The sequence below is a fragment of the Tamandua tetradactyla genome, chromosome 23 (genome assembly GCF_023851605.1).
Source record: "Tamandua tetradactyla isolate mTamTet1 chromosome 23, mTamTet1.pri, whole genome shotgun sequence".
Lineage (NCBI taxonomy): Eukaryota > Metazoa > Chordata > Mammalia > Pilosa > Myrmecophagidae > Tamandua > Tamandua tetradactyla.
The window spans coordinates 57,239,404-57,255,192 of record NC_135349.1 but is presented as its reverse complement, the minus strand read 5'-3'; the positions used below and the strand labels follow the sequence as shown (position 1 = coordinate 57,255,192).

Genomic DNA, 15,789 nt, shown 5'->3' with positions numbered 1-15,789 from the left:
TCGGACTGGCTGTGCCGACGGGCCCGGCGTGGGGCTTCCGGCCAGGCCTCGTCCGCTTCCTGGCCAGGGTCTCCAGGGCTCACTCTTCCCCCAACCTGCCCTCCCCACCCGAGTGGAAGGCAAGGCCCCGGGGGCAGGGGGCAGGCCAGCCTTTCCCGCCAGTCCCCCATATGCACCCCGCCGGGTCCCCCGAAGCCACCTGATGCCCCTCGAGAGCTAAGTCGAAATCTGTGACCACCTGGGGTGACAGCCTGGAACCGGGGCCAGAGGGGCGCCGAGGGGCGGGGAGCTGGGCGGGGCATGGGAGCGGGAGGCGGGGCCGGGGCGGTGCGTTACGAGGGGCGGAGCGCGCCTCGGGGACCAGGGGGTGGGGTCTGCTTCCTGCGCGCGCCGCGCCCCCTCCCGGGCCTTCCGTCCCGCCGCGCAGGCGCCCGCGCCATCCCCGCGCAGGGCAGGGCTTCCGGGGTCGGCGGCGGGTCGAGGCCGCGGCGCGCTGGGCGCTGGAGGTCTTCGCCTGCCCCACGGCCCAGCCCTAGCCGCTGCGATGCCGGCGCGCGGTGCCGCGCAGGTGAGTGCGGACTCCGGTGAGTGTGCGCGCGGGTGAGCTCGCACCCGGGTGAGTGTGCGCGCGGGTGAGCTCGCTCCCGGGTGAGTGCGCGCGGGGGTGAGTGCGGACTCCGGTGAGTGTGCGCGCGGGTGAGCTCGCACCCGGGTGAGTGCGCGCCCCGGTGAGTGCACGACGCGGCCGCCCGCTCCTCGGACCCGGAACTCCCAAGGTCGCTCTGCCGGTGAGCCCCGGAGCCCCGGAGTGGTACCTGCGTGACAGGGGAGGCGGCGGAAGGCCCGTCGCGGCGAGCGCAGCCCTGCCGAACTCCCTGGCCCCCGGGGCCGTCCTCCGGGCGGGCCAAGCCCAGACGCCTCTCCCCAGCGACCGGGCCCAGCGGCCCCTCGTGCTGGGCCGCCGCCCGTTACCCGCGGTGAGTTCACTAAACCTCAGGTGTGCGCTGAGATGGGGCGCGGAGCTGTTTCCTACCTTGGGTGGGCCCAGCCGGCGAAGAGACCCCGCCCCTGGCTGTAGCTCCGCGGAAACTTGCCGGGCGCCCGGCTTCCCAGACCCACCTCCTGCAGCAGACGCGGAACGGGTCCGTTAGGTCATTTTTCGGGCCCTCGCCCGGGTCCGCTCATCCGTCGCCCTCATCCAGGGACGAAGACCAGGTTTCCAGCCCCCGCGCCAAGCCATCCCTGCTGAGGGCTCTGGGCGGCTTCCCGCCCCGGGCGTCTGGCGTGCGGGCTCCGTGCGCTGCCCGGGCCGCGGGGCCTGCGTCCGCTCGGCGTGGGCAGTGAGCCTCGAGGTTAAAAAGAATGGGTGTCTCGTGTGTGGCGGGGTTGCGGGTACTGCCCAGACCAGCCACGCAGGCCTTTGCGAGCCGCTGCCCTCCGCCTCCTCCTCATCCCGGGTCCAGGCCCAGGCAAGTGCGTGGGGGGGGGCGCGGTCCGGGGGGACGGAGCCACCGCCATCCTCACCAGAACCTTTCATCACCTAGATAGGAGTCCTGTCCCCTTTTCACCCCCTTTTCTGCTCCTGGTGGCCTCTAATCTACTTTGTCTCTGTGAACTTGCTTCTTCTAGGAATTTGCTGTGAGATCATACAATATTTGACCTTTTGTGTCTGGCTTATTCCGCTCAGCATGATGTCCTCCGGCTTCATGTGGTCACAAACACCAGGACTTCATTGCTTTTTATGGCTGGATGATATTCCATTGCGCGTATATCCCACATTTTGTTTATCCATTCATAGTTGGGTTGCTTCTGTACTTTAACAATTGGATCATAGGTGTGCAAATGTCTGTTCACATCCTGCTTTCAGTTCCCTCGGGCACTTATACGGAGCAGTGGGACCGCCAGGCACATGTCATCCGTGCTGAGCTTTCTGAGGACGCGCCCAGCCGCCTTCCACAGCGGCCACACTGTTTTCCATCCCCACCAGCACTGTGCTCCTGTTTTCCCAGGTCCTCGTCAACACTTGTGATTCTCCATTTCTATGGGACCAGTGTAATTCTCCATTTCTATGGGACCAGCCTTCCTAGTGGGTGTGAAGTGGTGTCTCATTGTGGCTTTGATTTGCATTTCTTTGATGGCTAATGATGTTGAGCATCTTTTCGTGTGCTTTCTGGCCATTTGTAGGCCTTCTTTGGAGAGATGGCTATTCAAGTCTTTTGCCCATTTGAATTTGTTTATCACTGCTAGTGATACCCTTTGCTGGTGGTGGTCTGTTTCCATGCAGGACTGTTCTTCAGAACCCCTGGTAAAACGCGGGTCCCCAGGCCCACGCCAGCCTTGACCTGGGGGGTCCCAGGGAACTCGAGAGAGGCAGTCTTTTCACCCACTTTTTAAATTGGGCTGTTTATAATATAGAAATTTTAAATATATATTCTAGGTATTAAATCCTTATCAGATATGTGTTTTCCAAATGTTCTCTCCCGTTATATGTTGTCTCTTTACCTTCACGATATGGTCTTTGATGCACAAAAGCTTTTAATTTTGATGGGCTCTAGTTATCTATTTTTTTCTTTTGTTGCTCATAATTTGGGCATAAAGTTTAAGAAACTATTGCCCAGCACAAGGTCCTGAAGATGTTTCCTAAGTTTTCTTCTAAAAGTTTTATTGTTTTGTATTTTATATTTAGGTATTTGATCCATTTTGAGCCGATTTTTATGTATGTTGTGAAGTAGGGTTCCGCATTTATTTTCTGCGTCTGGATTTCCACTCCCCCCAGCACCATTTGTTGAAGAGACTATTTTTCCATTGAATGGACTTGGTGCCCCGGTTGAAAATCAGCCGTCGAGAGACATGAGAGTTTATTTCTGGACTTTGAATTCTCTTTCCTTGGTCTGTGTGTCTACTCTAATGGCAGAACCACAGTTTTGTTTTGTTTTTTAACTTTTGGAAATAGTTTCAAACTTACGGTATATTTATAAGAAATACTGTAAACTCTAGGGAGAGAACTCCAAAATCCCACAATTCCCCCACGTATCCAGATTTCTCAGTTTTAACATTTTGCTACGTTTGCTGTATAATTCTGTCTATCCATGTCTCTAACAGTCTGTCCGTCTGTGTCTATTTATCTATCCATTTTCTGAATTTGTGACTGTAGGTGGTATATATCATGCTCCTTAACTGTTAATACTGCCAAGTATATTTCTTAAGAGGGATATTTACTTATTGTTCTAGTCTGCTAGCTGCCAGAATGCAACACACCAAAAATGGACTGGCTTTTAATAAAAGGGGATTTATTTTGTTACTTTTTCAGAGGAAAGGCACTAACTTTCCACTGAGGTTCTTTCTTATGCAGGAAAGCACAGGGTGATCTCTGCTGGTCTACTCTCCAGGCCTCTGGGTTCCAACAACTTTCCCCAGGGTGACTTCTTTCTGCATCTCCAAAGGCCTGGGCTGAGCTGCAAGTGATGAGATGAGGAATGCTGAGCTGCTTGGCCTGTGCTACATTGCAATCTCTCATTTAAGCACCAGCCAATTCAGTCAAACGTCACTCATTGCAGCAGACACGCCTCCTAGCCTACTGCAGATTAATTAGCAACAGATGAGGTTCACGTACCATCGCCTTATGTCCGTAGCAACAAAAGTAGGTATGCTCACCTGGACAAATAGACAAATGAATCTAACTAACACACTTATGTATCCAGTTATCAAGTTCAAGAAACTTTTTTTAAAAATTTATTTATTAATTAAAAAATGATAAACAAAATAAAACAACATACATAATCAGTAATTCACAATATCATCACCTAGTTGCATATTCATCATTTCTTAGAACATTTGCATTAATTCAGAAAAAGAAACAAAAAGACAATAGAAAAAGAAATAAAACAAACACAGGAAAGAAAAAAAAAGATTATACATATCATACTCCTTACCCCTTGCCTTCATTGATCACTAGCATTTAAACTAAATTTATTTCAGCATTTGTTCCCCCTATTATTTATTTGTATTCCGTATGTTCTACTCCTTTGTTGACAAGGTAGATAAAAGGAGCATCAGACACAAGGTTTTCACAGTCACACAGTCACACTGTGACAGCTGTATCATTATTCAATCATCCTCAAGAAACATGGCTACTGGAACACAGCTCTACATTTTCAGGAAGTTCCCTCCAGCCTCTCCATTACATCTTGAATAACAAGATGATATCTACGTGATGCATAAGAATAACCTCCAGGATAACCTCTCGACTCTGTTTGGAATCTCTCAGCCATTGACACTTTGTCTCATTTCCCTCTTCCCCCTTTTGGTCTAGAAGGTTTTCTCAATCCCTTGATGCTAAGTCTCAGCTCATTCTAGGGTTTTTCTCAATCCCTTGATGCTGAGCCTCCGTTCATTCCAAGATCTCTGTCCCACATTGCCAGGAAGATCCACACCCCTGGGAGTCATGTCCCACGTAGAGAGGGGGAGGGTGGTGAGACTGCTCGTCATGTTGGCTGGAGAGAGGGGCCACATCTGAGCAACAAAAGAGGCTCTCTTGGGGGTGACTCTTAGGCCGAAATTTTAAGTAAGCTTGACCTTTCCTTTGCGGGATTAATTTTCATATGAACAAACCCCAAGACTGGGGGCTCTGCCTATAGCTTTGGTTGTCCACACTGCTTGTGAGAATATCTAGGAATTCAACCTAGGGAAGTTGAATTTCTCCCTGTTCTCACCACTCCCCAAAGGGGGCTTTGCAGATACTTTTCCACTCACTGATCGAATCACTCTGGTATTCATCGGGGCATCACTCTGGACAAACCAGCAAAATCTCATGTCCTACCTGAGATTCCAAGTACTTATGCCATTCAATCAAACTATCTACATAAGTTATATTAGGAAATGCACTAGTCAAAATATAAATTTTGTAACTAATAAATATTTTTTACTTTAGTCTCACACAGAGGGTGACATTTTAAAATATTAATTACCATCTATCCTCAGTACCCTGCAATAATGATATTTCTTTGTTCTTCCTCATGCAAAAACATTTTTAAAATTGTACCTTGTACATTTCACTATTATTATACACTCTAGGCATTCCTAGATTATATCATCTCAATCTTTAACATCTATCTTTCTTTCTGATTTCATTTATGTCCCCAGCCCTCCTCCCTCTATCATTCTCACATTCAGTGTTTTAACATAATTATATTACAGTTAGGTAGTATTATGCTGTCCATTTCTGGGTTTTTGTATCCAGTCCTGTTGCACAGTCTGTATCACTTCAGCTCCAATTACCCAATATCTTACCCTATTTCTATCTCCTGATGGTCTCTGTTATGAACAAAATATTCCAAGTTTATTCACTAATGTCAGTTCATATCAGTGAGACCATACAGTATTTGTCCTTTAGTTTTTGACTAGTCTCACTCAGCATAATGTTCTCTAGGTCCATCCATGTTATTACATGCTTCATAAGTTTATTCTGTCTTAGAGCTGCATAATATTCCATTGTATGTATATACCACAGTTTGTTTAGCCACTCGTCTGTTGATGGACATTTTGGCTGTTTCCATCTCTTTGCAATTGTAAATAATGCTGCTATAAACACTGCTATGCAAATGTCCGTTTGTGTCTTTGCCCTTAAGTCCTTTGAGTAGATACCTAGCAATGGTATTGCTGGGTCGTGTGGCAATTCTATATTCAGCTTTTTGAGGAGCCGCCAAACTGCCTTCCACAGTGGTTGCACCCTTTGACATTCCCACCAACAGTGGATAAGTGTGCCTCTTTCTCTGCATCCTCTCCAGCACTTGTCATTTTCTGTTTTGTTGATAATGGCCATTCTCGTGGGTGTGAGATGATATCTCATTGTGGTTTTGATTTGCATTTCTCTAATGGCCAGGGACATTGAGCATCTCTTCATGTGCCTTTTGGCCATTTGTATTTCCTCTTCTGAGAAGTGTCTGTTCAAGTCTTTTTCCCATTTTGTAATTGGATTGGCTGTCTTTTTGTTGTTGAGTTGAGCAATCTCTTTATAAATTCTGGATACTAGACCTTTATCTGATATGTCATTTCCAAATATTGTCTCCCATTGTGTAGGCTGTCTTTTTACTTTCTTTATGAAGTTCTTTGATGCACAAAAGTGTTTAATTTTGAGGAGTTCCCATTTATTTATTTCTTTCTTCAGTGCTCTTGCTTTGGGTGTAAGGTCTATAAAACCACCTCCAATTATAAGATTTATAAGATATTTCCCTACATTTTCCTCCAAATGTTTTATGGTCTTAGACCTGATGTTTAGATCTTTGATCCATTTTGAGTTAACTTTTGTATAGGGTGTGAGATAAGGGTCCTGTTTCATTCTTTTGCATATGGATATCCAGTTCTCTAGGCACCATTTACTGAAGAGACTGTTCTGTCCCAGGTGAGTTGGCTTGACTGCCTTATCAAAGATCACATGTCCATAGATGAGAGGGTCTATATCTGAGCATTCTATTCGATTCCATTGGTCAATATCTCTGTCTTTATGCCAGTACCATGCTGTTTTGACCACTGTGGCTTCATAATATGCCTTAAAGTCAGGCAGCGTGAGACCTCCAGCTTCGTTTTTTTTCCTCAAGATACTTTTAGCAATTCAGGGCACCCTGCCCTGCCAGATAAATTTGCTTATTGGTTTTTCTATTTCTGAAAAGTAAGTTGTTGGGATTTTGATTGGTATTGCGTTGAATCTGTAAATCAGTTTAGGTAGAATTGACATCTTAACTATATTTAGTCTTCCAATCCATGAACACGGTATGCCCTTCCATCTATTTAAGTCTTCTGTGATTTCTTTTAACAGTTTCTTGTAGTTTTCTTTGTATAGCTCTAATGTCTCTTTAGTTAAATTTATTCCTAAGTATTTTATTCTTTTCGTTGCAATTGTAAATGGAATTTGTTTCTTGATTTCCCCCTCAGATTGTTCATTACTAGTGTATAGAAACACTACAGATTTTTGAATGTTGATCTTATAACCTGCCACTTTGCTGTACTCGTTTATTAGGTCTAGTAGTTTTGCTGTGGGTTTTTCAGGGTTTTCGACATATAGTATCATATCATCTGCAACCAGTGATAGTTTTACTTCTTCCTTTCCAATTTTGATGCCTTGTATTTCTTTTTCTTGTCTAATTGCTCTGGCTAGAACTTCTAACACAATGTTGAATAACAGTGGTGATAGTGGACATCCTTGTCTTGTTCCTAATCTTAGGGGGAAAGTTTTCAGTTTTTCCCCATTGAGGATGATATTAGCTGTGGGTTCTTCATATATTCCTATTATCATTTTAAGGAAGTTCCCTTGTATTCCTATCCTTTGAAGTGTTTTCAACAGGAAAGGATGTTGAATTTTGTCAAATGCCTTCTCTGCATCAACTGAGATGATCATGTGATTTTTCTGCTTTGATTTGTTGATATGGTGTATTACATTAATTGATTTTCTTATGTTGAACCATCCTTGCATACCTGGGATGAATCCTACTTGGTCATGATGTATAATTCTTTTAATGTGTTGCTGGATTCGATTTGCTAGAATTTTATTGAGGATTTTTGCATCTGTATTCATTAGAGAGATTGGTCTGTAGTTTTCTTTTTTTGTAATATCTTTGCCTGGTTTTGGTATGAGGGTGATGTTGGCTTCATAGAATGAATTAGGTAGCTTTCCCTCCACTTCAGTTTTTTTGAAGAGTTTGAGCAGGATTGGTACTAATTCTTTCTGGAATGTTTGGTAGAATTCACATGTGAAGCCATCTGGTCCTGGACTTTTCTTTTTGGGAAGCTTTTTAATGACTAATTCAATTTCTTTACTTGTGGTTGGTTTGTTGAGGTCATCTATTTCATCTTGAGTCAAAGTTGGTTGTTCATGCCTTTCTAGGAAGTTGTCCATTTCATCTACATTGTTGTATTTATTGGCATAAAGTTGTTCATAGTATCCTGTTATTACCTCCTTTATTTCTGTGGGGTCAGTGGTTATGTCTCCTCTTCCATTTCTGATCTTATTTATTTGCATCCTCTCTCTTTTTCTTTTTGTCAGTCTTGCTAAGGGCCCATCAATTTTATTGATTTTCTCATAGAACCAACTTCTGGATTTATTGATTTTCTCAACTGTTTTCATGTTCTCAATTTCATTTATTTCTGCTCTAATCTTTGTTATTTCTTTCCTTTTGCTTGCTTTGGGGTTAGTTTGCTGTTCTTTCTCCAGTTCTTCCAAGTGGACAGTTATTTCCTGAATTTTTGCCCTTTCTTCTTTTTTGATATAGGCATTTAGGGCAATAAATTTCCCTCTTACCACTGCCTTTGCTGCATCCCATAAGTTTTGATATGTTGTGTTTTCATTTTCATTCGCCTCGAGATGTTTATTGATTTCTCTTGTAATTTCTTCCTTGACCCACTGGTTGTTTAAGAGTGTGTTGTTGAGCCTCCACGTATTTGTGAATTTTCTGGCGCTCTGCCTATTATTGATTTCCAACTTCATTCCTTTATGATCTGAGAAAGTGTTGTGTATGATTTCAATCTTTTTAAATTTGCTGAGACTTGCTTTGTGACCAAGCATATGGTCTATCTTTGAGAATGATCCATGAGCACTTGAGAAAAAGGTGTATCCTGCTGTTGTGGAGTGTAATGTCCTATAAATGTCTGTTAAGTCTAGCTCATTTATTGTAATATTCTAATTCTCTGTTTCTTTATTGATCCTCTGTCTAGATGTTCTGTCCATTGATGAGAGTGGAGAATTGAAGTCTCCAACTATTATGGTAGATGTGTCTATTTCCCTTTTCAGTATTTGCAGTGTTTACCTCATGTATTTTGGGGCATTCTGGTTCAGTGCATAAATATTTATGATTGTTATGTCTTCATGTTGAATTGTTCCTTTTATTAGTAGGTTGTGTTAGTTAGATTCAGTTGTCAACTTGGCCAGGTGAGCATACCTAGTCTTGTTGCTGCAGATATAAACCAACGGTATGTGAAGCTCATCTGTTGCCAATTACATCTGCAGTCAGCTAGGAGGCATGTCTGCTGCAATGAGTGATGTTTGACTTAATTGGCTGGTGTTTAAATGAGAGATTGCAACGTAGCACTGCTAAGCAGCTCGGCATTCCTCATCTCAGCACTAGCAGCTCAGCCCAGGCCTTTGGAGATGCAGAAAGAAGTCACCCCGGGGAAAGTTCTTGGAACCCAGGGGCCTAGAGAGAAGACCAGCAGAGACCATCCTGTGCCTTCCACGTAAGAAAGAACCTCAGTGGAAAGTTAGCTGCCTTTCCTCTGAAGAACTAACAAAATAAATCCCTTTTATTAAAAGCCAGTCGTCTCTGGTGTGTTGCATTCCGGCAGCTAGCAAACTAGAACATAGGTAGTATCCTTCTTTGTCTCTTTTAACTGTTTTACATTTGAAGTCTATTTTGTTGGATATTAGTATAGCTACTCCTGCTCTTTTCTGGTTGTTATTTGCATGAAATATCTTTTCCCAACCTTTCACTTTCAACCTATATTTATCTTTGGGTCTAAGATGTGTTTCCTGTAGACAGCATATAGAAGGATCCTGTTTTTTAATCCATTCTGCCAGTCTGTCTTTTGATTGGGGAGTTCAATCCATTAACATTTAGTGTTATTACTGTTTGGATAATATTTTCCTCTATCATTTTGCCTTTTGTATTATATATATCATATCTGACTTTCCATCTTTCTACACTCTTCTCCATGCCTCTCTCTTCTGTCTTTTTGTATCTGACTCTAGTGCTCCCTTTAGTATTTCTTGCAGAGCTGGTCTCTTGGTCACAAATTCTCTCAGTGACTTTTTGTCTGAGAATGTTTTAATTTCTCCCTCATTTTTGAAGGACAATTTTGCTGGATATAGGAGTCTTGGTTGGCAGTTTTTCTCTTTTAGTAACTTAAATATATCATCCCACTGTCTTCGTGCCTCCATGGTTTCTGCTGAGAAATCTACACATAGTCTTATTGGGTTTCCCTTGTATGTGATGGATTGCTTTTCTCTTGCTGCTTTCAAGATCCTCTCTTTCTCTTTGACCTCTGACATTCTGACTAGTAAGTGTCTTGGAGAACGTCTATTTGGATCTATTCTCTTTGGGGTGTGCTGCACTTCTTGGATCTGTAATTTTAGGTCTTTCGTAAGAGTTGGGAAATTTTCAGTGATAATTTCTTCCATTAGTTTTTCTCCTCCTTTTCCCTTCTCTTCTCCTTCTGGGACACCCACAACACGTATATTCGTGCGCTTCATATTATCACTCAATTCCCTGAGTCCTTACTCATATTTTTCCATTTTTTTCCTGATAGTTTCCTTTTCTTGTTGGATTTCAGATGTTCCATCCTGCAGTTTACTAATCCTATCCTCTGTCTCTCGAAATCTACGATTGTGGGTTTCCATTTTTTTCATCTCTTCTACTGTGCCTTTCATTCCCATGAGTTCTGTGATTTGTTTTTTCAGACTTTTCTGTTTTGTTGTTGTTCATTCCTTGCCTTCTTTATATCCTCCCTCAATTAATTGATTTGGTTTTTGATGAGGTTTTCCATTTCTGTTCGTATATTCAGCAGTAGTTGTCTCAGCTCCTGTATCTCATTTGAACTGTTGGTTTGTTCCTTTAACTGGGCCGTATCTTCAACTTTCCTGGTGTGATTTGTTATTTTTTGCTGGCGTCTAGACATTTAATTACCTTAATTAGTTTATTCTGGAGATTGCTTTCACTTATCTTACCTAGGGTTTTCTTGCTAGATGAATTTGTTGTCTCTCTGTTCTTTGACCTTCAGTTCAGCTTTTTCTGGGCCTCTAGCTTAAGTTTTGTTTAACAGAGGGTAATTTTTCAGTTCTTGTTTTCTTGTTTCTTGCCCTGCTTGTAAGGTGCCTTTTCCCTCCCACCCTTAGGAGGGTCTACGTAGGTATTATAGACTCCAGCCGGTTTTGCCAGACCAAACTGGCCTCCTATCAGGGGGAAGGAGTCACCTGCATCAGTTTTCCCTGAGGGTGAGACCCAGCAGGTTGAAAGACTTTCCTGTGAAGTCTCTGGGCTCTGTTTTTCTTATCCTGCCCAGTATGTGGCGCATCTGCCTGCTGGTTGTACCAGCAAAAGATGTTGCGGCACTTTTAACTTTGGAAGACTCTCCCTGCTGGGGGTATGGTGGAAACAGAGGAGAGGTTGTAGGCTGGTTTTAATGGCTTCAAATTGCCAAGCCCTGGGGTCTGAATTCCTTGAGAGAGGGATTCCACCTGAGTTGGGCTTCACCCCTCCCCTGGGGAAGGCACAGGTGGGGGACAGCCCTGAAAGCAGCCCGTTTCTGCCTATGCCTGGGGCAGTTGCAGCCCGAGAAGTCCCACCACTGAATCCAGAGGCAGCCAAGTCTCCATAGAAACACAGCCACTAAAACCTGTTTCCTCCCCTTTCCTCTTCTTCCGTGAGCCCAGTGAGTGAACTCCGCCTTGACCAGGTTTAGAGTCTCTTTCCTTTCCCTCTGGGCAGCCGCCTGTGGGGGAGGCGCTTGGGGAACTCATGGTTTTGGGGAGGCTCGCAGCCGGTCCAGCTGGTCCAGACTGGGGTACACTGTGTGTCTGGTCACTGACGTGGCTCCGGGAGCTGTTCTGTACTGTTTCTCGTTATTTAGTAGTTGTTTTGGAGGACGAACTAAAACACGCACCTTGCTAAGCCACCATCTTGGCCCCTCCCCAAGTTCAAGAAACTTAACATTGATATAAAACTTTGAGTCTGTATTCCAATTTTTTGACATATCCCAATATGTCCTTTCTTAAAAATAGATATGTTTTTAAATTAGGACAGCTGTAAGTTTACAGGAACATCATAGGTATGAAGTTCTCATTTCCTCTTTCTCAGGATACAGGTTTCCCCATTAACATTTTGTATGAGTGGTACCTTTGTCACAGTTCGTGAAGCAATGTCATGACTGTGGTAACTGCGGCACATTGTGTTTGCATTTCTGTGGGTGTTTTTGTGTGTGTGGTAATTTATGTACAACTTAAAATTTCCTTTTTTTTCCCTTTTCAAATGTACACTTCCGTGGTGTCAGTTACATACAAAGCTGTGCTCCATCATCCACTGCCACACTTCTCCTAACCCAGCCAGCCCCACTCTGCGCCAGCTCCCCACCCCACCCATCTTGGCCCCTGGCACCCTCTTTTCTAATTTTGAATTCATGGATATGCATATTTTGCTTAGTTCATATGTGAGATCATACAGTTTTTGTTGCTTTGTGTCTGACTTACATCTATTCAAGTCTTTTCCCCATTTTTAAGATTTGATTGTTTTTTTGTTAAGTTATAGGAGTTCTTTATATACTCTGGATATTAATCATTTATCGGATACGCAGTTTCCAAATATTTTCTCCCCTTGTGTAGATTGTTGTTTTTCTTTTGTGATAAAGGCCATTAAGGAACAAAAGTTTTTACTGTTGGTGAGGTCCCACTTATCCTTTTTTTCTTTTTTTGCTTGTTCTTTGGGTGTAAAGTCTAAGAAACCATTGCCTAACACGATGTCCTGAAGATTTCCCCATATTTTCTTTGAGGAATTTAAGTTGTTTCACTTATATTAAGGTCTTTAATCCATTCTGAGTTGTTTTTGTGTATGGTGTGAGGTATGGGTCCTCCTCCTTTCTTTTTTTCTTTTCCTGCAACTAGAGGTCCAATTTTCTCGCACCTTTTGTTGAAGAGGCTGTTTTTTCCCGTTGAGTGGACTTTGCCACCTTGTCAAAAATCCATTGGCCATTACTGCTGATATAAAGCCCAGAGCCCAAATCGTCCTGCTCAGAAATTAATTCCAAAGTATAAATATTTTATGTAGGGCAGGAGAGGTAGCATCAGTTGTTGGTATGATTTCTCTTGGAGAATTAGTATCAGAACAAAGATATTTTCTTTATTTATATTTAAGTCTAAATTGTGTGATTATATTGTTGATTTATTAAAATAATACATTATTCTGATTTAAAAAAAAATAGATTTGATTTAATTTTGATTGATTTCTGAGCTCTCAGTTCTATTCAATTAGTCTGTATGTCCGTCCTTGTGCCAGTGCCTCACTGTTTTGATTTCTCTGGCTTGGTAATTAGTTTTGAGATGGGAAAATGTGAGTCCATTCTTATTTTTCCAAGATGACTTTAGCTGTTTGGGCCTTCTTTTCATTATTAATTTTTTAAAGTTATGTTTATTGATAAAACTTAACATACAAACATGCAAACAGTTTCCACATACAAACACTCCATACACGGTGTACAGTCATCAGCTCACAATATCACACATAACTGTGTATTCTTCACCATGATAATTTTTTTTAGTATTTGCACCACTCCAGAAAAAAGAAAGAAAAAACAAAAAACTCACACATACCATACCCCTTACCCTTCCCTGTCATTAAACAGTAATATTTCCAACTATCCAACTTATTTTAACCTTTGTTCCCCCTATTATTTGTTTACTTTTTATCCATGTTTTTTACTCATCTGTCTGTACCCTGGATAAAAGAAACATCAGACACAAGTTTTCACAATCACATTGTAAAAGCTGTATCATTATACAATCATCTTCAAGAAACAAGGCTACCAGAACACAGCTTTACAGTTTCAGGTACTTCCCTCCAGTCTAATACACCATAAACTAAAAAAGGGGATATCTATATAATGCATAAGAATAACTTCCAGGATAACCTCTTGACTCTGCTTGAAATCTCAGCCATTAAACCTTTATTCTGTCTCATTTCTCTCTTTCCCCTTTTGGTCAAGAAGGCATTCTCATTCCCTTGATGCCTGGTCCCGTCTCATCCCAGGATCTCTGTCCCATGTTGCCAAGGAGTTTACACTCCTGGGAGTCATGTCCCCCGTAGAGAGGGGAAGGGCAGTGAGTTTGTTTGTCATGTTGGGGCTGAGAGAGAGGGGCCACATCTGAGCAACAGAAGAGGTTCTCTGGGGGTGACTCTAAGGCTGAATTTTAAGTAGGCCTAGCCTAACCTTTGTAGGATTAAGTTTCATAGGAATGGACCCCAAGATCAAGGGCTCAGCCTATTGATTTGGTTGTCCTTACTGCTTACAAGAACATCAGAAATTCTCCAGATGGGGAAGTTGAATATTTCCCCCTTTCTCTCCATCCCCTCAAGGAAACTAAACAAATGCTTCTTTATTCACTGCCCAGATCACTCTGGGATTTATCAGGGCATCACACTAACCTGGACAAACCCACAAAAAACAGGGCCTATTCAAGACGCCATTTACTCATGGTGTTCAAATAAATGGGCCATGCCAGTTAAATTAGAAAATGCCCTACCCAAAACAGCAATTTTGCACCAACTGAACATGCCTCCCTTTAGTCTCACGCAGAAGTTGAAGTTTTAAAATACAGACCATATCATCGTTTACCCTGCGTGGTGATTTACCTTAGTCCCACCCAGATCGGCTTCATTCATCTCTCCTCGGTCTGATCACTTTTCTACTTTTAGACAGTTCCTAGGGGACTGCTGACTTTCATAGCTTCAGAGCTCTGGCTCTGAGTCTCAGGTGTCACATAAACTCCCAGAGTTTCTGGGAAAGCCCACGTTATGTGCAGACAGCTCAGTATCTGAGCATTTAGAATTAACAGTTACACTCCTGGATGTCTGTGACTCTCATAGGAGCTTACTCTGTGCATGTGTAGAGCTCAGGGCAGTGGGTGGGAGTGGGGCCTGCCTGGGCTGGGGTAGGTGTGGCCTGGCTGCACAGGTAGCGCTTGCCCAGAGCTCAGGGGTGTGACAGGGGCTGTGCGCAGAGCTTGGGTGGGGGCCGGGGTCAGGGGGTTGCACGGCCGTCAGGGCTGGGGCAGGTGTCGCCTGGGTACGGAGGTGCACGCCTTCAGGCTTTATGTGCTGGCGACCTCTTTTTTTTTTTTTAATTATTTTTAAAAAACTTTCTTTATTATATAGTATAACATATATACAAAGCAAAAATATAAAAAAGCAATAGTTTTTATATATATCATATCTGATTTTCCTTCTTTCTACACCCTTCTCCATACCTCTCTCTTCTGTCTTTTCGTATCTGACTCTAGTGTTCCCTTTAGTATTTCTTGCAGAGCTGGTCTCTTGGTCACAAATTCTCTCAGTGACTTTTTGTCTGAAAATGTTTTAATTTCTCCCTCATTTTTGAAGGACAATTTTGCTGGATATACAAGTCTTGGTTGGCAGTTTTTCTCTTTTAGTAATTTAAATATATCATCCCACTGTCTTCTAGCTTCCATGGTTTCTGCTGAGAAACCTACACATAGTCTTATTGGGTTTCCCTTGTATGTGATGGATTGCTTTTCTCTTGCTGCTTTCAAGATCCTCACTTTCTCTTTGACCTCTGACATTCTAACTAGTAAGTGTCTTGGAGAACGCCTATTTGGATCTATTCTCTTTGGGGTGTGCTGCACTTCTTGGATCTGTAATTTTAGGTCTTTCATAAGAGTTGGGAAATTTTCAGTGATAATTTCTTCCATTAGTTTTTCTCCTCCTTTTCCCTTCTCTTCTCCTTCTGGGACACCCACAACACGTATATTTGTGCGGTTCACATTGTCCTTGAGTTCCCTGATACCCTGTTCAAATTTTTCCATTCTTTTCCCTATAGTTTCTGTTTCTTTTTGGATTTCAGATGTTCCATTCTCCAGTTCACTAATTCTAGCCTCTGTCTCTTTAAATCTACCATTGTAGGTTTCCATTGTTTTTTCCATCTTTTCTACTTTGTCCTTCAATCCCATAAGTTGTGTGATTTGTTTTTTCAGACTTTCCATTTCTTCTTTTTGTTCAGCCCATGCCTTCTTCATGTCCT

General features: G+C 43.0%; 1 protein-coding gene across 4 annotated transcripts in view; it reads left to right on the top strand.

Moving 5' to 3' along the window:
- Window positions 1-446: 446 nt before the first annotated feature.
- MPG (N-methylpurine DNA glycosylase) overlaps window positions 447-15,789 on the top strand; it is a 29,719-nt gene continuing 14,376 nt past the window's right edge. Inside the window, exon 1 of one of the 4 annotated variants that reach the window (XM_077142359.1) lies at window positions 447-568. In XM_077142359.1, the coding sequence (XP_076998474.1) occupies window positions 545-568 (24 nt within the window). In that variant the 5' untranslated portion in view covers window positions 447-544. Of the gene's footprint in view, window positions 585-705; window positions 789-15,789 lie in introns of those variants that run through there. The other 3 variants (XM_077142361.1, XM_077142360.1, XM_077142363.1) reach the window with 3 other exon arrangements.